This window comes from Thunnus albacares, chromosome 2 (genome assembly GCF_914725855.1).
Source record: "Thunnus albacares chromosome 2, fThuAlb1.1, whole genome shotgun sequence".
Classification (NCBI taxonomy): Eukaryota; Metazoa; Chordata; class Actinopteri; order Scombriformes; family Scombridae; genus Thunnus; species Thunnus albacares.
The window spans coordinates 24,433,597-24,458,742 of record NC_058107.1 but is presented as its reverse complement, the minus strand read 5'-3'; the positions used below and the strand labels follow the sequence as shown (position 1 = coordinate 24,458,742).

At 42.1% G+C, this 25,146-nt stretch overlaps 1 protein-coding gene across 2 annotated transcripts in view; it reads right to left on the bottom strand.

Annotated features, from left to right (window-relative positions):
* The window catches only part of LOC122997984 (aminopeptidase O (putative)), an 80,339-nt gene that overhangs the window by 17,008 nt on the left and 38,185 nt on the right, over positions 1–25,146 (bottom strand). For both annotated transcript variants that reach the window (XM_044374435.1, XM_044374428.1), the window contains exons 12-14: positions 24,619–24,679; positions 20,735–20,797; positions 19,363–19,446 (exon numbers count right to left, since the gene is read on the bottom strand). In XM_044374435.1, coding sequence (XP_044230370.1) covers positions 19,363–19,446; positions 20,735–20,797; positions 24,619–24,679 — 208 coding nt within the window. The remainder of the gene's footprint in view (positions 1–19,362; positions 19,447–20,734; positions 20,798–24,618; positions 24,680–25,146) is intronic.

The following is a 25,146-nucleotide window of genomic DNA, read 5'->3' as shown; positions in this document are numbered from 1 at the left end:
GGAATGACGTCCCTGATTGCAGCAATGACGGAGCCTAAAATTTGGAATTGGAAGAAGAAAACAGTTCCAAAAAAACAGGAAATACCTCACTGTAGCGTCTTCATAGCGCTTGCACTCATTGTGTTATTGTGAGGTAAACCTTAAAGGAAACAACCTATTTTCTTCAGATGACTAACACCATCAGGGACAGTCAAAACTCAGCGGTGAATTTAGACGATTATTCTGAGGATGGATGTGGGCAGCGATATGAGAGAGCGACTTCCTCCTCCGGGGAGAGCTGTGCCCAGCCTTGCCTGCCTCTCTCCTGGATACACCCAGCATTCCCAGCCACACTTTCTCTCTGGTCCCAGTCTGGGACACAATTAATAGCTAAAGGCTCCGATGAGACTAATGTGAAAATAGGTATGAAGTGTTTGCCTGTGTGACTGAGTGAAGCAGAGCGCGAGTGATATAGCAAGGGAGAAAAGTGACAGAGAAAGAGGTAGACAAAAGTCTTTTATTTGGTAAACACATTCAGCGAGAGTAAAGTAAGTGGCTGCATTTGTGCAACATATGTTTAGTAAAAAGCCTTTCCATTTAGAGCTATCTTTGGTAAACAACCTCCTTAGCGCTGCTGGGAAATACCTGACCTAAACTAGGAAGTATTTCAGCATGTAGCTGTTGGAGCTGAGGGAATAACACCCAGACTCAAGCTGGCAAATGGTCAAATCAAACTACTACTGTACCACTCCTGCCACACGCACACACACACACACACACACACACAGACTAACGCTGATGACTATCTAACTCTGTGGAAAGTCTGATATCCAGTCCTTCCCTTCACCCTCTATCGACTCTCCCCTTCCTCCTCCCTCCATTTTGTGAAGGCTGAGTGTTTTCTGAAGTGGCGTCTCCATCTCTAAAGGGTTTCTTTGGGGCCCACCCATGATCCCTCTCACTCTCCCACCCTTTGAAAAGTGAGGAGTCCAAAGCAATAAAACACTGTTCTCTCGCACACACCACTTCACACATCCATCTGCACCGACTGTGAGGTCCTGTTTGCCTCTATGTACTTACGTTGCTATGGTGGTAATCAATATGTCTGCACCGGTGTCTCCAAAACAAATTCCTGGCTAATGATGGTGCATTACAAACTAATTTATATTGCTATTATCATACACACACACACACACACACACACACACACACACACACACACACACACACACACACAGTGCACGTATTCACAGACAAGAACATGATAGCACGCCTCATCACATCAAACATCTCCACGGTGAAGTCTCAACATCAGCTAACACCTCCTCCCATAAACTGTTTACCTTTTACCTACTTATACAAAGACACAGTACACTCATACACTTATAATATAAACACACACATATTTGTATTAGTTGCAGAAAGTAACATTTACTTTGGTACAATTTTGAGGTACTTGTTCTTTACTTGAGTATTTCCATTTTATGCTACTTTCTACTTCTACTGCACTACAATCCAGCAGGAAATATCACATTTTTTACTCCTTACTACTTACAGTAGTTTAAAGAAGTTTTTTTTTAATTTGAAGTGCTTGATAATTGATTTGGGCCTTGTGATTAGGAAAATCTGGATGGGTGAGGCAGAGGGAGAGAGAGAGCAATTATAAGGGAAAAGGTGAACTCCATGGTTGAGTACTCCCTTATTAAGAGCCAGAAGAATGGCACACAAACACTTACAAATAGCCCATACACACAGTCAAACACACACACACACACAGAGCATCCCATGTCATGACCAGGTCATGGGTAACTCTAACAATAGCCCTTAATAGTACAGTGCTGAAAGCACTTTACCACTGAAGGGGGAAACGTATCCCTCTCTATCTCAATGATTCATGGGAAAAGATCTGCTCACACACACACACACACACATGCACGCAGACGCACACACAACGCAGAGTTTGGCCACATGAAAGAAGCATTTCATTCCCATACTGTCCGTCAAAGCTGAGGAATGCTAATAGTGAAAAAGACAAAATACACAGTCTGTATCACACACACACACACACACACACACACCCACCCACACACACACACACACACACTCAGACTGCTGACCACCTCTAATTCTCTCTCATAGGACTTTTTATATAAAACAATGCACACACTAACATACACACGACTCTTCCATACAAATCGCTGACACGGGTCGGTTGCACCAGCTCTATATTGAGCCGAGCCTTGCAAAGACCTCTGGGAAATATGCTGCTGAAATGTCCCCTTCACACACTGACCTCCAAACTCTATGGAACAATGACACACACACACACACATGTGTGCATATATGTGCAAATATAGACTTTGTTTGCCACAGTGACTGACAGCTCAATGAGACAAACGGCTATAGTAAACACAGGATATGATGTCCACCGCAAACTATAAATGAAATAAATATATATAGTTCAGTGTGTGTGTGTCTGTGTGTGTGTGTGTGTGTGTGTGCGCGCGGACATGCCTCTGTGTGTGTGCGCACTGCTGTGGATGGTATTCCTATGTGAGTGGAAGAGTTGGAGTAAATGAGAGAAGCTGCTGCATTTGTGTGTGTGTGTGAGTGTGTGTCAGTGCATATGCGTGGGTGTATGGGACTATGGGACTACAGTAAGCAACATTAGTCATGCTACTGCATAACATGTTCGTACAGCACAAAATGAATAGAAGCTCTTTAGCCTTTTGTACAGGATGTGTATGCACGCACGGACACACACACACACACACAACCCATCAATAGAGGCTTTATTGTGATATTTCCACCCTTAATACTGATCAGGCTGCATTAAACTGTGAGTTATGAGTTGCAAATAAATTGTTTCTGATCTGTGAGTTTCTGTTGACTCTGCTGTATTTCCTTTTCTGGGACAGTGTGAGGGATGAAAAATGGTTGTCCAAATTAAAAAAAAAAAAAATGTAAATCTTAAATCTTTTTCTGCCCCTTTCCAACAATCCATCACTTGTTCAGTATTTCCATGGCAACGGCACTGAGTAGCGCTCTGCATTCTGTACAGTACATAGGAGAGCGAGCCTGTGTGCTTTTTCAGAAGTGGTGCCTTTACGCACAGACAGGATTGATCTCAAATATTTCCAGTTTTTTTTCCATCTATCCATCACATTCTCCATAGTCTCTTTGCTAAAGAGGGTCATGATCACCACCCCTTTTAGTCTCTTGCTACTTTAAGCAATCACTTGCCATTTACCATCGCATCTCTGCAAGAGGCACCTCAGGTAACCCCTGCCAACTGAATCATCACTGCCCTCTCCCACGTTTCTACTTCCACGGATTTACAAAAAGATAAGTGCTGGTCTCTTTTACTCCTACTTTTGTCACTGAAGTCAGTATGTCACTGTTGGCTTATGGCTTGAACCCTAGGTCCCCGCAACTGTTTGTAATGACAATCGGATAAACTAAACTCATTGTAAGAAACTCGGCAAAAAGAAATAAAACTAGGGAGAAGGCCAAAAAGTTTGAACAGTTAGGAAAAGAAGAAAAAAAGAAATGACAGAAAGAGCAGGAGAGACAAAAATGGCACCAAAGGGATTGTGTAAAAAAGTCAACGATTGGACTAACTGACCATAAAATCTATATAATGACGCCAAAGAACATAAGAGAACCTCTTTCTATGCCCTTGGCAGCTTTAAAAGGAATACAGAGGTGTTGCTAATGCTTTCTTTTCCTGCCTTACCTCCCCTCTCTTCCTTCTCTCGCTCCCTACCTCCGTACCACTGGGGAGAGTGTGGTGCTTGTTCAGTCACACTGCATTATGGGGGTTGGAGACATTGAATAACTGTGACATTATAAAACCAAACTGTGATTTCTGAGAGGCCATTGAATCGTGTGTGTACATGCATGTGTGTGTGTGTGCGCGATGCCATTCAGCCGCTCGGCTGCCTTTTATTTCTGTCTGACCGCAGGCTCGTAAAAACACATTCTGGCACCAGCAGCTAAAGGCCTCAGCTTACGCCTCAGGTACTAAGGTTTCACTCTTTCTTTCCCTCAAATCCCTCCCTTTCTCTCTCCCTCCGCCTCTGTCTCCATGACTGTCTGCCTCCGTCCACATACCAACTCCTTTTCACTCCTCCTTTCAGTGGTCCAGCGTCTGGCTCCTCCAATTAAATGCCCTTCCTTGCGTCCTTTATCTCTTTCTGTGCGTCTTTATTTTACTCCTTATTTAAGGGCCCAAACATTCATCTTCTCTAACTGCAACAGCAGGCTCGGGTCTTGAGGAGAAACAGTGCACCGAGCAGCTATTAAGATTCTCTCAACAGCCATGACAGCATAAGAAACATCACAAATAGTTACACTTTTAATTAGCCTGTAACTGCTCTATAGAGCTGCACAGAATTCAGCAAAACAGGGCAGATGGTCAGGAATAAAATAGCAAGCAAGAGGCAAAAAATTGAAAACCAAATGATGTAAGGAAACAGTTCAGCAGCTAGGGAATATTAAATGTTGGCAAGGGGTCATTCAGTTCTCTGAATCCCTGTACCATCTCTGCCATCTCTGTATTGTATACTTCTCAAATAGTAAACTATGGAGTATTTCTAACCAATAGATGTAAAAGTGTAAGTGCCACAAATAATGTCTGAATCTACATAGCAGATTGAGTCTTACTACCTTTCTCAGGAAGAAACAGATGACTGTATTGAATTATCACAGCACATGGTCACATGTTAGCAGGATGGCCCTTCCATACTGTAGCAGAAGCATGTGTGGGAGACTTTAGTAAAAAGGTACAGCCGTAATGACAGGAGCCTATAAATATAAAACCTATAAATATGCTAAGTGGCTCAAGAAAAAGAAATTCATACAGTGTTGGGATATGATACCACAATCCTGTGGCTTCACAAGGTCTAAAAAGACATTATAAAAAGGCCTGCTGACATCATAGGTTTTGTAAACCAATTTCGGGTAATGGATTGGAGTGCGCACACGCGTACACACAAACACACACCCGGGAGATGGGGAAAGGTTATCTGTGAGTCACATGTTACCCTTTCAACTTGTGAAATGGAGCTGTCTTCTGTGCTATCATCCCCTCAAATTATGTCACACCTGCTTCTGCTTCTGATGATCTCACAGATAGTGCCGGTCACAGACTGATGACCTCACCGATGACCTACAGCTGCAACTGTCTATCTGCAATCTCATCATTAAACAGCATTCATTCTTTGTTTTCTAATTTGAAAACTGCTTCAATCAACAACAACAAAAGAGGGAGAGAGAGTGTGGGATGAGGGTGTATATTTGTATGTGTTTATGTGCGTGCGTGTGTGTGTGTGTATTAATGGCTGTTGCAATCAGTCCTGAGCCTAATCAGGAATCAGTACATATAGAGAGCTTTCTCGAGAGTCAGACACAGTAGGACTAGAGTAACAGAATGACAAGAGAAGGAGATAGAGAGCTTTTGACCTTGTAATCATGGTGACTGCTGGGATCAATTGTCTCATCAATGTATCTTCTGACACAAACACATGCACCGACAACAGGCAAAGTGTTTAATGGGAAACAAATATTCCAAACACGCACGGTACACTGCCAATCAACAGAGCCCATTTGGAAAACAAACAAGTCTATGTGCTTCGTTTATGCTGTGTAAGTCACATGTGCTGGATACATTTTTGAGCATGTACTAGTATGTATACACAGGATAGCCACAGTATGCGCTCTACATGCTGGCATTATGTGTACTTCTCCCTGAATCGCCAATATTTAACCCAATCTATGCACATGCATGTTTGGGTAAATACGTGTTTGTGAGTGTGTGTTTGATCAGCTGCTGGCTGTGAGGATTGGTGGTCCCCAGTAGCTGCCTTTTTTTTTCTGCCCCCCCATCTGTCTTCTTGGCCTTCAAGTTCATAGGCTCAGGCCAATCAGAAAGCAACGTGGGGTCACAGTGGGTTTGCGAGTCAGGGGTTAAACTAAAAAAGCATACGCAGTGGGCCCTGCGGTGGAGAATGACTACTTGCTCTGAGGGGAAATCAACCGGGCCAACATACACACATGTGCAAAGAAATATACCTACCCGAAAGCATGTGTGCAAGTACACACATGCACACATTCTGAACGGCCATGAGGCATGCACTCCGCGGCTCATCAGATAGCTTTCCTGCACTATCTCAACGCTTTGTTCTGTCTCTGTGCAGCAGGTGGGGCGTTTGTAATGTAAAATTCTATGTTCCTGCAATTTGGCATTGATCATGAAGGCAATAAACATGTTTTCTCTCCTACTCACCACCGCTCTGACTCATACTCATTCACACATACACACCTCAAAAAATAGGGAAAGTTTAATTAATCTCTGGCACTCAATGCTTTGACGCAATGCACAAATCTAACTGTCTCCAGCGGATGCCTCCCTCGCCTCCCAATCGCCATTCCTCCCACAATCCATTGTTCCATTCCCAATGGACACACAAACAACTCCTCAACTACACATATAACACAAACACAAAGAGGCCTCTTTTTTAATATTTTCATTTTTTTCCCCTAGTTTTTGGAAAGCCCAATTCCCCTGCAGGACAGTCCTTGTCACTTCTTGCGCTGCTGTTAGTCTGGGGAGTCAGAGACAGGCAGTCTTTTTCACCTGCCAGCTTCCCCGGAAAAGCATAACACGTCCCCTTGGATCCAACTCGCCTTCTCGCAGGCGCCCTGGCCAAACAGTGGGAGTCACAACCGGGGATTGAACCTCAGGTCTCAGCGGTGGCTGGCAAGTGTTTTGCCCCTGCACCACCCGTATGCCTTTGAAAAAGGGAGGCCTTTGAAACAGAGCTGGAACAAAAGGACTGCTGTTTGCGTGTGAGAGAGAAAAATCTGTTGCATTGGTACAACAGTGACACATCCAAACAGCTGGAAGTCAGTTTAGACAAAGGGAGAGGTGAGGAGAATGAGATGGTGCAGAAAAGAAGAATACAGATTTTTTTTTTTTATGTAACTACACATGAATAAATTAGAGCAAATGCCCTTCTCTAAAAGTCATTTAAAAGGTTAAGTCTGATGATATTCTATACTTTCCTTATTATAAACAAATCACATGAAAAATACAAAACCAACAATTATTTGGTCCTTCTCACAAGTATTGTCTGAATATCAAAAGCCTGATATAGCTACTTCCTCTATGTCATATACCTCCATTGTTGTCTAAAAACACATCAATGAGCCACACTGTTACACTGGCTGACATGTTCTTTTCTCACAATGGACATGGGCATTGTAGTTTATTTTGAGTCAATCCCACAAACACTGTCATGCTGCCGTAAATACTCGAAAGAGGACCAAATGTGCACTATTTCAGCATTATTCCCTGCTTGGGGCTGAGAGCCACAAAGAGAATAACAAAATTTTTGATAACTAAAATATAGAATATCACCAGCCTTATCTGTGACATACATATTCAAACATATAATGTGAATATATGCGCGAGCTCAGAATGACTCTCTTTGTGTAATTGTGGCTGATTTCTCATGAAAAGCCCTCAAATTGAATCAAATTTTGACAGAATCGCACAAATATATTTATTCTTTCTCTTGTTGTTGTTATCCCATATTTCCCTGGAAGGTTTCAATTTCTTGAGATGTTCCATATCCTGCTTTGGTGGATTTTCTTCCTGCCAAGAATAAAATTCTGAAGGAAATACTGACATTTCAATCCAAAATCATCATCATATTGGAATTTAGTGAAACATTAATCCTTGTCACTAACACACACACTCTTAACAGCATATTCAGTTATCTCACAGATACTTAACTGCCCACTCCCTCAACACATAAGGTACGGATGTATGAAATGTGACTAAGGCTGAAAATAGCAGAGCACCCAGGTTTAATTTCCTCATGTCATTTGTTCTGGCCTGATCCTGTGAGAATGAGAGCAGCCTAAGGGTCGCGGTTAAATATTATCCCTGAGGAAAAAAAAACTAAAAAAAACAACAGCCACACTGCAGTTTCCTTTATAGGGTTGTGGATAAATATTTTCAGCAGTGGGTGCTGCTCTTGATTATTATAATTACTTGGGTTAATAGGGCACAGAGACACAGACAGACACAAACACACACACACATGGTGGAGGGTTCAAAAACTTTTGTCAGCTCTTGCAATTGAATGTTGGCAATTTCACCGTGCCATTTTGTGGCGGTTAGGCTTCTAAATGTCAGCACACACACTGACCGCAAAAGCACGCATGCACACACACACACATATCCTTGCACACACAAGCTGCAAGGATTCATCCATTCAAGCCGGGTTTATCTGGATGACAACAATAATAGGGGTAAAACACAAACATGCACCGGTGATGACCTCCAGTGTGGAGCGATAGCATCTACTGCTGTTGAAAGATACACTGAGAAAGACAGAGCCAGAGTGGGAGAGAAAACAAGGAGGACGAAAGACGGGATGACTCTGGCAGACAGAGTCAAACACGAAAAGGGAGTGGCAGCCAGAGACGAGAAAGGGAAGAGGAGACAGCAGAAAAAGGCTAACATAGCCAGAGCCATCAAACAGAAAGGTCATGCAGGAAGAGACTATATGGATTCCCTGTGTGTCTGAGTCTGTCTTTCATATTACGTGGTAATATGTTTGAGATACATAAAGACAGAGATCCTCATTGGTCAGTCTTTGTATCTTTGTGTGTGTTTCATTATGTATGTGTGTTGTCTCCTGTGTGAACTCTAGGCTGGCTGGGTTTAAGCAGTCTGAGTTGACAGAGGTATGTGGGATGGACTAAACCCAGATATCTGCTGCACAGACAGACACACACACACAGCTGTGTAGTCATGCACAGCCACAAAGAGACAGACACACACACACACACTAAAGAAGAAAAAAGAGGTAGATATTAGAGAATGACAGAGGACACCACAGAAACAGGAGAGAGATGGAGTAAGCAAGAGTATCACAGAGAGACACCGATGGAAAAACAGATGGAAAGAAATTCAAAACTTGTTGTTTACTTTGTATTAAAACCAGTTTTCCCCAGGAAGACATTCAGTCTGTCTTTTTCCTATGATAAGACCACATCCAGCTTAGCATCACATGATATCCCAAACTGGGGGGTTTGGAGCTGGAGCTGTCGCCTGCAGTATGGCTTTTGGCACCAACTGAACAGTCTGTCTGACTGTCTTAATACTAGATTACACCAGACTGTGGAAACATTAAGACAGTAGTTTTATGTTGTCATCCCCTGGCAGTGTGAATTACAGCATACATAGCCTCTTTGTTGAGATACAACATGTTCACCATTAATATGACTTGTCTAAAAGAGTCGTTTTGCTTCTGTTTTTCCTTCTATCAGGAGAAATAATTGATTTTTAATGCCTCTGCAGTGTTTGATCACAAGAGCATTTCTAGAGCTGAAATAATTTAATGATTGTTTGATTGACAGAAAATCAACCAGCAACTAGCTTTTCTTTGTCTTTATGGTAGCAAACTGAATACTTGAGTTTACTTGAGTTTTGGACTGTTGGTCAGACAAAATGAGTAATCTGAAACCGTCTGGGATTTAGGAAATTGCAATGACATTTAATACATCAAATGATGTATTGAGAAAACAATCGTCAATTTAATCGATAATGAAAATGATCATTAACTGCAGCCTCAGTGTTAAAGACTGATATGGTCTATGTTAAGACCATTGATTTGTCTCTGCTTTTCAGGAAATTAGGGTTGAATTCAAAAGGCTGTGGCTTAAAAGGATAAACATTGCTGCTTTTGGGACAGAAACCTTCTCATATGGCATGAATACAACTGTGACCCCAACAAATGAAGGAAAGGCATTATAAGCCTGACAGACTGTGTGACAACACTCCCACCCCAAACACACACTCTCAGATGTCTTAGACACTTGGTTATTGGTTTCATGTGCAGGGATTTCTATAATCTTTGGAGCCCGTGGGCATAGTAGCATACAGCTGACATTGCTTTGCATGCATGCGCGTGTGTGTATCTCCGTGTGTGTGTGTGTATGCGTGTGTTTTTGACAAGGCTAATTGCGTCAGGGCTGTCTGAGAGCCCTGTCGGCTTCCCAGTCATTACCAGGAAAGACAAATGTTTTAGCACTCAGCACACTGCATTCATATCCGCACACACACACACACACACACACAAAAACACAACATTACATATTGTATCTATGAAAGCTATTAGGTGACTCCTAAATCAGGTTTTACGTGAGAAGCATTGATTCATTTGCCACTGCTAAAAAGCCAGCACCATTTTACAGCCTATCCCAATATTGAACATGACTCTGCACTAAATATTTGGCTTAAATGTCACTCTTTTTAACAGTGCAACCTCCATGCTACAATGCATTTTATAGCTCTGCATTATACAGTACCAGTCAAAAGTTTGGACACACTTTCTCATTCAATTAAATAGTAAAGTGTCTCCAAATTTTTAACTGGTACTATGCGTCTAAAGTTGTGTTTGAATGGACTCCAAAATGAACAATGTGTATTTGTGTGAGTGACAAAGTGCTGTGCTTGTTTTGTACGTATTGGAGCCATATTCAGCAGGCTGTGTTCTCTCTCTGTCTCTGTCCCTGATGTGTTTTCCATGTGTGCTGGAAAGACAAACACAGCTGCACTTTAATGACACTCAAATGCTTCTGGGATTCAGAATGCATGTGTATGCGTGTACTTGTTTGTGTGTGCCTGTGTGTGTGTGTGTGTGTGTGTGCATGGTCTTTTTGACCACTTCAGTGAAAAACCTGTTGGAGCTACACTCGCTCTGTATAACTAGCCCTCGCTCTTCCCTCCAGAATACACCGTTGTCGCTGCCTCACCTTGTGTGTGTTTGTGTGTGTGTGCGTGTGTGCATGGGTGCGTTCCTTAGAGAGTCATGAAGCCCTAAGTGGTATTTCTGAGCAGCTATGCCTGTCATGAAATAGCTTGTCAGCGCCATCAACACTGACTGGTGATCTCTTTACTCCACCCTCCCTCTTTTACTATATACCCCCCTCAGTTCACAAATATATATATACACATATATGCGCAACATACACACAAGCACACACGCAGACTGCAGGGAGTCCCCGGACAAGATGAGACAGGCTGTGAGCTTCAAATGACCCCGAAAGCAGAGCTGCTGCTGAGTGATAAATGAGACAAATACACGCTGGCACTCTCTCACTTTCTTTCTTTCTTTCTTGCTCACCCTCATTAACACAACACAAATGGAGCCATCTCCCCTCTCTCCTCTCCTCCCTTCTCTCCACATAAATCGTCCTATCTCCAACACTTGCGCTGCTGATAAATTTTAATTCTCTTCTATCTCATTCTATTTCTGTAGATTTCTACCATCTAGCAAAAGGGAAAACAGCTTTTGTTCTCCATCAACACGACTGTCTGTAACTTCAAATGCACAATAACTTGAGGAACTGAGTGCAAAAGTGTCACGGTTTTGTCATGGGATTAAAATGGACCTGACAGGACTACAGCATCACGAAGCATCAATCAGACAAACCTGGAAACACAGTACTGTCATATACTTTTACAGATATTTACATCCTGTCACATCATGGCATGAATTTTACAGGTTAAACTCTTGAGTCTTACATAGTGAAGGAATCATTACCAGCTACCAGCACGATAAAACATGTGGACATACAGGTGTGTATGTGTTCTGTGCAAAGTGTTTGCTGGATTTGTGGCTTATTATGTCAGGTGTGACACAAAACACAGGTATAGACCCAAGCATCTATTCAAACAGGTACACAAGTGGACTGAAAAGTTTTATTGGCATGTACTGCCAGATCAACAAATTATTGACACAAAGCCAGTGTGAGAGATAGGTGAATCAAACAGCAGTTGTTTGGCACACTGATCCCTTGATTCCCACACAATTTGTTCCTCCTGGTCAGCACTTCTCACGACTGATACTGCAGAAAATGACAAAGTCAGAAAGATACTTTTATTGATCTGTTGTTTTACTCCAGCTTTGTTGTCTTGTTAGATGTCCTAGACTCATCCTCTCTCCCCTTTCTCCCCCGATTCTCTCTTGCTCTTTCACTATCTCTTACTCTCTAACGGAGCTCATGAGTTTAGCCTTGACAAATATTTCAGTATGTGTGTGTTCTTTTGTGTCCTATTGTCTCTCTACTCATTAATGTCAGTCAGTATCAGGGACACTATATAATAAAAAAGTGTGACTCTTTGCTGTTGTTTTTCTCCTTCCCACCGTCACAGCAATTTCTCAAGCTGAAGTCAAAATTTTTCACACCATTATTTCATTTTGTTCAATCTCCACTTCCTCCTCTGACCTCCTCATCCTATACCTAAAGGAGAGTCCAGATATCCTGCATAGAAAACCCATTTCAGTCTCTTGTGTCCATAATCCATAAACCTTTCCTTCACTATGCAAAGTTCAAGGATGGTGTTCCTAATATTTTGTCCACTCTATTAACATACAATGTAATGCACTCCAGTACACCACCACCACCCACTACGACCTCAATAACAAACATAAAGTAGAATTCTCACCTTTCTCACAATGTCAACAAAAACTGTTTAAGTAAATGTATAAGCTTCTTAAATGTAGAATTTATGGCAGAGCTGTTGTACTGGATTGCATTAGATTGCACAGGTGTTCCTAATAAAGTGGCCGGCGAGTGTATATTAAATTTGAATTAATAAAAAGGATCAAATATGTACAAAATTCTGCCTACATAATTTTAAAAAATAAAGAAAAATATAGGCGTATATCAGACAACATATATGGTGATACCGATATATAATCATATCTGGGAAAGGCCAATATCGGTTGGCTCTACTGAGGACTGCACCTTCAAGTTCATTTCCCTCTTTTCCCTCTTTTAGATTAGCTTCTGTCAACAAACAAATCATCCAATTTATTTGGCGATCTATACCCCCCTTCACTTGTGAACAACACCTCAGCCTTCAGCTTAACAACACAAAATCTCCATCATTGGAACAGCGACCAACAAAGCAGCCCAGACCGATCTCACTCAACAAGTAGAAAATAGCAAATGCGCTGCTCTTTGCTTGACCTCTCACTTGAAACCAATCTGCCATGGGAGTCCCTAATCAGGAGCTTGATTCTTCAGCTCCTTGTGTCACGGGTGCACACATGCCCCTCCATCACAATAAGGTCGAGATTCAAGCAGGAGCAAAAAGTACAGTGTGAACATGAATTGGACGCATGAAAGTGAACCATATACAACAGTTGCCATGTGTGTGAAAAAGTCAAGTTCAGTTTTTATTTAAAACACATTGAAAGGGTTGTGGCACACAATAGTGGACTCAGTCTGAGCTGATCCCCAGTTGGTCTGGTGATGGACACACACACACACACACACACACACACACACACACACACATTTTCTCTTCTTCCGACCATTTCCCATCCTGATGTGATGAAGTCTGGCCGGAAACAGCCATTTCCCTGAATGTTCCCATCTCTCCTCCTGCATACTCCCTCATCCCTGATTCATTGCCAATAAATCACAGAGAGAGAGAGAGAGACAGAGAGAGGGACACAGAGAGAGAGAGAGAGAGACAGAGAGAGACAGAGAGAAACTGAAAGGGAAAGAGAAAGACAGAGCAAGTAAGAAAAAGTATAAGAGGAAGAGTAGGGGAGAAGGAAAGGTTAAGGCAGTATAAACGAGGAGACAGTGCACAGGAGATAGGAAAACAGAAATGAAGGAAAACCAGATGTGTGATGTGTGTCCTCGTCAACACTGCGCAGAGGTGGAGTTCGCATTGCCAAATATGGCTGAGTGTACTTTGAAGGGGTGACGTCTTATAGAAGAAAACAACAACACAGATGCCGTGAAAACACGATTACTAAACGGATATGCTTTAGGTCATGGGTACTGGTCAAACTCTAAACAAACAGAAAGAGAGGAAGAGACAGATTGGAAGACAAAAACAGGGTTTTTGCTGCTCAAGCTTTCTCATTATGACCAGCAATTTATTACACTTGTACACAAAAGTCTACTATATGCTGGCTGAACATAGACTAGGATTAAATTCAGTCTTTTACTACACTTCTAACAAATCAACAATCTCCCACTTCTCAGCTACATTTACAGTAATCAGAGCCATAACAAAGTGCCAAACAGCACAGACTGAAGCAATTTCCACAAGCAATTGCCTTTTTTCCCCATCCTCCACTTACAGAAGCCTACTATGGTGGAGTAATGTACGCCACCTGCAAACCCCACCCAGCTGAAGAGGCTTTTGATCATGCCCTCTCTGCTGTTTACCCTCCCACGGGGGCTCCAGTTACCACTACTACCTCCCCTATCAAACCATCAACATTGCACCTCAGCACAGCACAAGGGATTTCAGTCACCACTCAAACTCTTCGGTGGGTTTACATTATCTCCTAAAATAGAATTTGGCATCTGTGTCCCTCTGCTGCTATAAGAGCAAAATCATCTGTTACTTCTACTCTGAGGCCTCTCATCATGTGATATGATGAAATCTCCAGATAAGCCACTAAATGGACCTTGTGGTGAGATCTTGTCATGAACAATGATATCTGATTTAGACAATGTTTTCAGCGACATAGGTTCAAATGCGGTGCAGTTAAATCTCCAAACTGCACTTCAGTTTTTTTTAAATGCTTAAAAATGTGACCGACAGTGGCATCGGAATGACCAGACTTAGTCTCATAACCCACAATTATCACTTTTAACTGCTACTGTAGTGAACATTATAAGGATGCCTCCTGAACTGACAAACTTGAACCCTGCCTGTCTCAACAGATGACACTGTACACTTTGAACACCATCTGAAGACAGACTGTTCCTATAAACCTGCTGTTGTTGACATATCCGCAGCCGCAAACACAAACCTAGTACATGTTTTCACAGTAACCCGTACCATCAGCCAAGAAGGTGCAGATTGCCATGTAGGTGCAAATGAGGTGACAGAGTGACACTGAGAAGGAGGCTGACTCATTGTCCAGCTATTCTGCTGCATCTGTGAAGTTGCTGTGGTACTAGGGTTGGGCGATCGTTTCTATTTTCATTTCATCCAATTGTGGTTAGTCGAGATCGCCAATAGGCGATCTGATCACCAGAGGGCAGCGGCAGTAGGAGGGGGAGGAGGGCTGGGGGCGTCACAGCACGCGTGCGTGTGTCTGTGCTTGGTGCAACAGTATCATTGCATCATGTTCTGTTCAACATTATTATCTTACCTTTAATATCGCAATCCACGTCATATCCATAACGTTAACTACTCTTATGGAACGCAGAGAAAAGTTTTGGTGAGCAAGCTTATGGAGAATGGAGATGCAGGATGTCAGATAGGTTTGTAACTAAGTTGAAACAGGTTTGTAATTAAGGATTTTTCGTCACTCGTGCTGATTAATGGGGATCAGCAGGTAGACATGCCCCTCCACCAGAAACATCTCTAGGACAGTAGGGCACAGATTCTAGAGATTATTTTTTATAAAATTTCAGTTCTCATAGTAAGTTAGTTAAAATCGCCTTAATATCGGCATAGGAAAAAACAATCGTCGATTATCCCTTCATCATCAATATACAATCTGATCGCGAATCGGCACAAGTCTACATGGCACACAGAAAGATGTCCCAGAGATACATTATGCTCTGAGCGTCCCTGAACAATCTGTACAGTGATTCAATATGTATAACTATACCGTATGTTGTTTTTTTAGTCTGTACAACCAGTACTACAAATTTTGAAATTATTAGGTATAGCTGGGATAACAGGATTGAATTGCATTAAAGCTGGTTTATAATAATAATCACAACGTCCATCAAATTCCTTTTAACTGATTTGGCAGAAGTAATTCTGCAGCCTTAGATTTAGAAAGGTGAGTTTGAGAACTAAAAATAGTTGTAATGACAAGAATCCAGGATTACAACATTTCCCGGATTTGTTTATCCAGAGGAAGAGCTGTGTAAACATTTTCTATATACAGAACCTTATCACGCCTGCACCAAAGGCGATAGGATGCGTCACACTGCATCAGCTTTTGTTGTATCCTGGAGCAGATATATAAAATAGAACCACACTAATCTCAAGTACGGAGGTAATTTACCCCAGTAACATTAAGTAAATTAAAGTGCGGGTCAGAATACAATTTTAATTCTGACCAATGCATGTATAAAAGTTGAAATAATGTTATTTTGGCTTTGCTGCATCTGTCAGCCATTAAACCTATTTGGAAAATAAGTTGTTCAATGAAGCCTGAAGTTCAGATAGCCTATTGAATTGGTTCAATGTGCGGCAAAGCTGCACTCTCAGTTTTTAGGAATGGTTCAAGCATGTTATGATACCTATCAATCATCTTTGAGGCATTTTACCATGGAGCTCAGCTGAACGACTCAAGAACTCAGATCAATTTTACTTCTTACAAACTGCATCTTTAAAGAGCGGAGGAGCTTATCGTTTGCCAGAAAAGTTAGCCAAGGTCTCCCGCTATTCACAGCCCTTTTCCCCTACAGGGTTTCCTGTCCTGATCAGCAGGGGCAGACAGACCCTCTCATTATGGAAACCGCAGATGAAAATGAGAGCAAAATGAGGCCCATTACCATGCGGGCGTGACTAATATCCCTCTACAGACCTCTCCACACACACTGGACACACGCACGCTCACCACACGTGCACACGCAAGTTATATGTGTGCACAAAAAAGTTAGCCGCGCACACTGAGACGATCACAAATCGATAAAGATCCTGCCGATGCACATATGCAGACGTGGGCTTACACAGAAAAAGAACAGGGGAAGTTGGTAATAAACTTTGGCTCTATTAGATATTGACCAGATCTCAGGCTGCTCTGTGGGGTGTGTCGCGCTCTTTTCACTGCGTACATCTATAGGTTTGTGAGCGTGTATACGTATGTGTGTACATTCATTCCCCGATCATCCATCACATCATTACTGCTAAATGCTACCCTGGCTAAGCTTAATTCCTGCCCACAAGAAGTCCTACCTTCTCCAGTCTCTCACTCACCATCTCCTTCCTCTCTTAACCGCTGTTACATCATCTGACCCATAAGTAATATTTCATCTCTCGTGTGCTTCTCTCATCTCTTCGAATATCCACTCTGCTCTTCATTTCCTCAAATGTCCGCAACAGATTCATTACCTTACTGGAATTCACAATCATCAACCTCTAACCCACCACTAGTCTCGTTCTGGCTTGCTCTTCAATCCTCTGCTCTCAAAATCCTGTCTTACCGATTTCTGTTTTCCATTTCGCTCTTCTTTTCTACCTTTTCTTCTTTTCCCTTTTCCTCTCTCTCCATACATCACATCACCAATTTCTTTTCTTTCCTGAAGAATCCCCTGTCATTTCCTTTGCCTTTGTATTTTTCCACCCAAGCTTATCATTTTGTGGCTTAAATACATGTTTCCATCCCAATTTAAACTGATCTAAAAGATAACTACAGGGGGATACACAATGCCCAGCTGTGGCATCAAGTGTTGTTTCTCATATTTCACTCTTGTGGTTCCATGCTCCAGTTGTATTTTCACCTCTGATTCATCTCAACTTTTTCTTCCTCTTCGACCTCCCTGTTTTAACAGCCCTTCCCCTTTTTTCTCTCCTCCTTTGCCGATCAGGTCTGCCGAATGATTTATAGACTTGCAACAGGCTGGTAGACGGAGGGAAGAGAAAGGGAGGAGAGGTAGATGAAGAGAGGAGGGGTGAGGAGAGAAACTGGGCTGTTGGCGTTTGAAGTACATGAAGGAGTACTATAAAATACACCTGGTCCATCCATGGGGCACTCTCTGTACACAGAAACAAAGGGAGGGGAGGGAGACGTAGAGGAGGAGAGAGAGAGCCCGGCCGCAGGGGAGAGGGGAGCGAGGTGGATGGAAAGGGGCGGGGGGGGGGGGGGGTCACTTCGTGTTTCCTTTCAGGATGGCTTTTATGGTGTAACTTCAAACGCTGACCTCCCACACCCCCGCCCCTACACCCCCCCCTCCCCATTCCCCCCACCCCCACTCCCTCACTCCATCCGTCCGTCCATTCGTCCCTCCCTCCTCTTTCTCACTATTGTGTATGGCCAAGTGGACAGTAATTGGCTATTCTTTCATGAGGCTGATTTCAGCACTTTCTGCCCCCCACAGGAAGAGGCCCTTTTGCTGCCCCCTTAGAAGTAGGTGTATTTGTGTGCATGTGTGTGTACCTTGTAAATATGCCAGACGGTAGTATCAGGTGGTTGAAGGGGGCTGCACTGGCTGCAGACTCCACAGGCATTTCATTCAAGTCCTACTATGCGCTCCATCTTACAACACAGGAATTGTGGTAATCCAATCCAGAAAAAAAATCATGTTCCGATATGAGGTTTTATGCTGAATACTCCCTGGATTTCAGGTACAGCTTAAACATTTATACTTTTGTTTATGAATAAAGCTTACATTACATCTGTTGAAAGCTGCGGTTCAGAGTGTTGAGGCGAAATTTAAAGCCCCAAAAAGTCCCTGGTTACAATATTTTTGGCCATGAACCAGTGTTTTATTTTACTTCCAAAAAAAGACACCCAGGGGTACTTGCCTAACTTATTCATGCCATAAAATGTACTGTACAAAAAGATGAGAAGCTTTGCAAATGTTTCCTTCAGTCTACAATATGAAAGCATATTGAGAGTGATTTATAAAAGCTGTTCTACTCTCGCTAATGACTTCTGGCCCTCTGTGGCTTATAGATCAGTGTGCGTTCATTAATGATGCAAGCATTTGTGCATGTATGTGTGTGTGTGTGTGTGTGTCAATTAGTGGGTGGAGGGGGGTTAGCCATCCCTAGAGAGCCCTAATTAACACTACACACACATACACAACCATCTTTTCTAGATATGTTTTGGTGTTTTTTACTATTTTATTGGGTAGCAGACAGGGCAGATTGACAGGGAGTATGGGAAGAGAAAGAGGAAGAGGGATGCAACAAAGGTTCAAGGCCAGATTCAAACCCAGAATGTCACGGCCAAATGGTGTCCATCCCCCCCTCTAGGCAAACACAGACACCATCCCACACACACGTTGACCATGACCATACATATACACACACACACACACACACACACACAGACTGGGCATGTGATGTATACAAGCTCTTAAAAGGTTAAATATGTGGGTGGAGGAAATGACATAAACACAGACTTAAACAAGTACAGGGTAGTCTGTCCTCACAGACACAACACATAAACAGAACTGGGGGATAATTGTGTTGTCAGACAAACAAAAATGCAGCTCACGTTAAGTCGAAGGTTTGATACAGAGAGCAAAAAACCCAGATAGATGAGAAGATTTCCAAAAGAGAAAGGGACACTTCTAAGAGTTACGCACGGAGCAGAGAGAAGGTAGATGGAGGTCTTAATACAGTAGAGTGCCTCCTACCTCTTTGTAGTTCACCTTGGGCTCCATTCTCTTCCGCTTTCTGCCCTTCCCCTGACTCTGACTGAGGAGAATCCATTTTACAACCTGCAGGAGGGAGGATTGGGAGGGGGGGGGGATGAAGGCGGGAAAAAGAAGAGAGTGAAGAGGAAGGGAGAAACAACAAAGTAGCAGGTTTTGAGTGAGAAGGATAAGACAGTGTGAAGAGGTACGGCAGGAAAGTAATCGGAAAGGTGTAACAAGGAGAGAGAGAGAGAGAGAGAGAAAAAAAAAAGTGAGAAAGAGTGAGTGATCACATCGACTAGCGGGAAGTAAATATAAACAGACTTAAGTCACACGTTCCATGGAAAGGCACACAAGAATATACTTTATAAACACACTCTCAGCGAGCCACAAGCCTTGACAAGAGTGATGATGATTGCACACACGCACATTAATGTACAAACATGCTATGCAGACACAGTCTGTTGCTCCTTCTCCCTCTCTGTTACACATGAATTCCAAGCTTTCAGAGCTTACTCCTGCTCCATATATAACCAACACAAACGGCCGGCTGAGACAAAAGACTAATAGTGAAAGTATGTTGCTGAGACGGAGCCTGGAGCGCAGCAACTCCCTACACCACAGATCTCCATTAAACAGCCAATCACGATCAAGGCCAAACTCTATCTACCGCTTCTCTTCCACTTCAATTTATATCTAAGAAGAAATATAATGTCGTAATACAGTTCGAAATGTTAAAAAAGTAAGCACGATTGATATTTCCAAACGATTAAAGAGTGTATAAGTGGACAAGTCGTTTCTAAGATGGAATAATTCAAACATTCTTCGTGTGTTTTCAGGAATTTGTAATATATTTGACAAATATTCTTTTCAGTTCTGATTCATTTAAACAGTCAGATAAATGGGAGAATTGGAAAAGCAATTAAGAACAACATGGGAGCTTCATGGGAAATCTGATAGGCAGCACAGAATGACACGCAACAGATGTACAGCGCTGTGTGCCGCACTTCACTCAGACACAGACAGAGGGAGAGACTGAAACAGGGAGCAAATTAGCAAAAGAGAGGTAGATGAGTGCAGGAGGTAGAGATAAGAGATGGTATCAAAGATTGCGAAACAGAGCATATGAAAGAGGCAGAGAGAGAGAAACAGGGAGGAAACAGAGAGGGAAGATAGTAGCAGAATAACTGAGTGAAGGAAAAGAGGACTGATAGGAGTCAGATGACAATCACATCAAGCAGTCTAAGGTTAAATATTTTAAATCTGAGAGCTGCCCCCGAGTCTGTCTGCCACTCCCTGAAGACGAGAAGAAGAGACAGAAACTGGAAAAGACAGAGAGAGAGAGAGAGAGGAGAGGAAAGAGAGTGCTTACCTCTGCTTTGACTTCTTCCACCAGCCTCGCCTGTGACCACACGGCGCTCCTTTCATACAGCCACTGAACGACAGAGAAGAAGGGAAAGCAGTGAGCCGGGGGCAAGTGATTGGGACAGAGTGGAATGCTTTGCAGAGGCAGAGTGAGAGAGAGTGCAAGCAAGCAGGAAGGGGAGGAAGAGAGGAGAGGTGGGAGGAGAGGGAGGTGGGAGCGCGATCACTTGTTCCTCTGACGGAAACTCGCGACTTGACTCCAGAGGATGAGAGAAAGAAGGAAGAATGGAGGAGAAGAGAGAGAGAAAAAAAAGAGGAGGGGGGGAGGAGGAGGTAGAGGAAGCAAAAAAAAAAAAAAAATCAACTCGATAACTAGCAATCACAGGACGGGCAGTCACATCAGTCCTCTACATATCCACTCCCCCACCATTATACACACACATACACACACATGCAAACACACACCTACACACACACAGAGAGCAGGTAGTAGGCATAAACACACAGCACTTACTCTCTAACCTTATTAAAGCTTTCAGCAGAGCCACTGCTTGAGTGATATAAATCACACATCAGAGCGATGACGGTGAGGGCTATGTGTATATATGTGTGTGTGTGTGTGTGTGTGGAGACAGACAGAAGAGAGACAAGAGAGCATGGAAGCAATGTGTTCGTAATGTCACACCACTCACACACACACACACACACACACTCAAACAAGCAAGCGAGATGCAGCAGCGCCACATCATATTCATGCAATTCAGTAAACACACTCCACAGACGTTCCCACGCATACACAGAATTCACACACACACACACACGATTCAGCTTTTAGCGTTACCATAGCCACACACAAAGTTCAATACTATAACTGCATGCCTGAGTACTTCTCTGTGTATTATACAAAAGTACTCCAGCAGAAATAGCATGAAGGTGTGTGTAGAAGCCAAGGATGGAGAGAGAGAGAGAGAGAGGCAGACACAGAGAGGTACAGAGAGAGAGGGAGGTGTTAGAGTGGGCTGTATAGAATGTAGTGAGTGTTGAAGCAGTAAATTGGCATTGTGTAACAGGATACCACACATAGCTCTTTTGCTGCCTGGATCCCCGCTACCATTCCCTGAATAGCAAGGCTTTTGTCTACCTCAAACTCTCTCTTCGTCCCCGCCCCTGTCTGTGTAGTGTCTCTCTAGTGAATCAATATTAGGCTGCATGAAGAAGTTGAAAGTTCCACCTCTCACTCATAAACACACATGAGAAGCAACAAAATCTCTTCTTGTTCAGTTTAGTGTACTTATATGTGATATTTTTTGGAGTTTTTTTGTTGTTGTTGTTTGAGTTTTCTCTTTTTCAGATACCTCCTTGAGATCAATCTACAGTTTGGTGGGTAGTTTTACTTGAATTATTTACTTGAACAGATAACCTTGAAAAACCCACAACAAATTCCAGTCAATAACAATACAGTTTGGTACAGATACAAAAAGTATATATTTTTACTACCTTACTTGAGTATAAACATTTTTTAAAATAAAATCAAAGCTAAGCTAAGCCAAATCTATCACATTTAATAGGGTTTTATACTGTCTGGTTCTTGACAGTTGTAGAGAAACTTGCCTATATAAAAATGTAAAATATCACAGTTTGAATCAGAAAACACCTGATCAAGTAAATAAGAACAAAGAATTTGGTGCCAACTTTCAGCATTTTGAAGTTTTTTATTCTTTAATCCTGCAAACAAACAAACAAAAAAAATGAAGTTTCGACAGCTAGCCATAGTTTTTAAAAGGAGAAAGTTTGAGCTCCGGTGGGCAATCATCCAAATCCAATTCATTAAAAATTGCTGTTTCTTATGCCTGGCAGTCGTGCTTATATACTAGGTGAAGCAATTTGAAAAACGATTATGTTATATCAGTCAGTGATAAGTGTTGGCAAAACAGACATTTATTATTAACCCAGACAGGAAAAGACAAACATAAAACAGTAATGTGAGTAGTAGGAGTTAGGAGAAAGTATCAGGCCGAATGTTCCTGCGAATCGAGGGTAGTCTTTATATAAACAGTATCTCAGTATTTCAGCCTAGATCCATCATCCCAAAGGGAGTGCTTACTCATCTAAACTCTGAGGTCTAAAATAAGATGGCACTGGCCTTCCCATTACACATCTTTAACTCTGAGATCGGTGAATGTCATTGTTTATTATTAGGCCAAACCATTTCCTGCCTTTCTCCAATTCAAGCATTGCCAGAGCACATTGTCGAGCAATGGATAGGAGGCAAAGAGGCAGAGAGTGAGTGAGAGAGAGAGAGATTTTCAAAATGTGTTTGTGTCTAGTGTACATAATACATAAGCACTTGCATTTGTAAAAGGTTTCAATCGATCTGGCTGATCTTATTAGCCAGTGACTGGCACATCAAACACAAAAAGCCTCTGCAAGAGCACTCTACTGAAGCTGTCACCCAATCCGGTGTGAGAAAGCTGCAGTCCCTCCAAACTGTCCCTCCCACCCTCAGAGGCCCCTGAGAGGCTCCAGTTACATCATCACATAATCTAGAAGGTGAAGATTCCCAGACAGCAACACAAGCCCAGACACACAAAAATGCACATACACGCAGTGGTAATTAAGATCAGTTACCATGGAGATAGGAGAATAGAAGAAGCTGTTAAGGTGGATTGATTCTGTGTGTGTGTGTGTGTGTGTGTGTGTGTGTGTGTGTAGCCTAGATTCTAGGACCGTGGCTCTTTCTCGATTAGGGGGCAGCAGCAGAGCAGCACTGCTCACCTTGTCAAGATACAGTAACAGTCTGGCAACACAGCTGCTGCTCCTGCTGCTGCTGATGATTTAACACAATATTGAAATTAACTGCACAATTAGCCCTTTCAAACCACACCTACTAAAGAGCAAGAGATGCCCCACAGCGAATTCAAGTTCATCCTCAAGATGCCATCAAATCTTTTGGGGAAACTTACTTCTTTTTAACTTTCTATAAGTAGTGATTGAAATATGTCAGTTTTCAGGACATGCTGTTATCAGGAAAAACATCAGTTTCTAAATACCTACCGGCTAATTGTCACACATCATTTAAGCTGTAGTATTTATGTACTAAAAGCTATTTACTTCTAATATGAGACATCATTTTCATTATGAGAGTGTCATTAAACCACTATTTACAGCTGTTCAGTACTGAGACAAATGCTTTGCCACTTCTGTCATCTGTGCGCAAATGCTCAGAGCACACTCCTCCCAAAAACACCAAATGTGTCATGATTTCGACTCCTGTCTATGGAACCAAGTGTAATATTGCAGACTTTGAACTGGATCCCAACACAGTAGTTTGACCTCCATTCATATCTTGATGGTGAAAGTTGTCAGTAAACATTAACTAAAACTTAGAACTAAAAGAAAATGATGGTGTGAATTTGTATACACTGATGATGATGATGACACGAGCCACTTAAGACCAAAGCTGAAAAACAATTAATCTCTTCCATAACCTGAAAAGCAACCAGTCCAATGAGTACACAGAGCTTGGTGGGCCAACACAGGAATTTTCCATGCAGGAAATAAGACGTATTTGACTTGATTTGTTTCATATAATTGGAGACACACATGAAGAACACAGAAGTAATTACATGATTTTATAGCTAAAGAAATGATACCTCTGAGCACAGTGGAAAAAGAGAAGTTCAGAGAACATGAGTACTAGAGACTCAGCACAAACTAATTAATAGTCATTAACAGTCAAAATTAATTTAAGAGTTAAATGTTTATATAATCTAATTTGGCTAGTTAGTGTTTAATGTTTATATGTTTTAAAAAATGACTGAAATATATTTTTTCTCAAAAATATCACAGGAAAAATAAAAAAGTACAAAAACAAAGATAGACTCCTCATACCTTTGGAATTCCCGGTCGATCAAGCCAGTCAGCATAAATAGCACTGAGGGTGAGGCCTTTTCTGGAACACAATGGCACAAGTGTTAGTATTATTCCTATTATTATAGCAATGACTGTTATTGCCCAAGACACCCTATGAAAACACTATGACTGTGGGAGAATATTGTTGGGGTCATGGCAGACTAGAGATTTAGGCCAACACCTTAAACAAAAAGAGGGGCACACCCACTTTCCTATACAAAGACAAGCAAAGAGACATGTACAGACAATGAATTGGATTTATATGTATACTTGTATAGTAAGCAAGTGTGTGTAAGTAGCATGTGTCGCTGAGGAGGAGCTCAGGTGGGTGGTTTGCACATCAAAAACAGTCATATAACATACGCAGAACACACACAGTGACAGGATTGCCTTGCAAATACAAATGTGCACACAAACAAACACTCCAAGGTAGGTCGCATTGTGTATGCAGAGTGTAAAGTATACAAAGTACACACAAAGTTGAATAGTAAATACAACATATTTCCC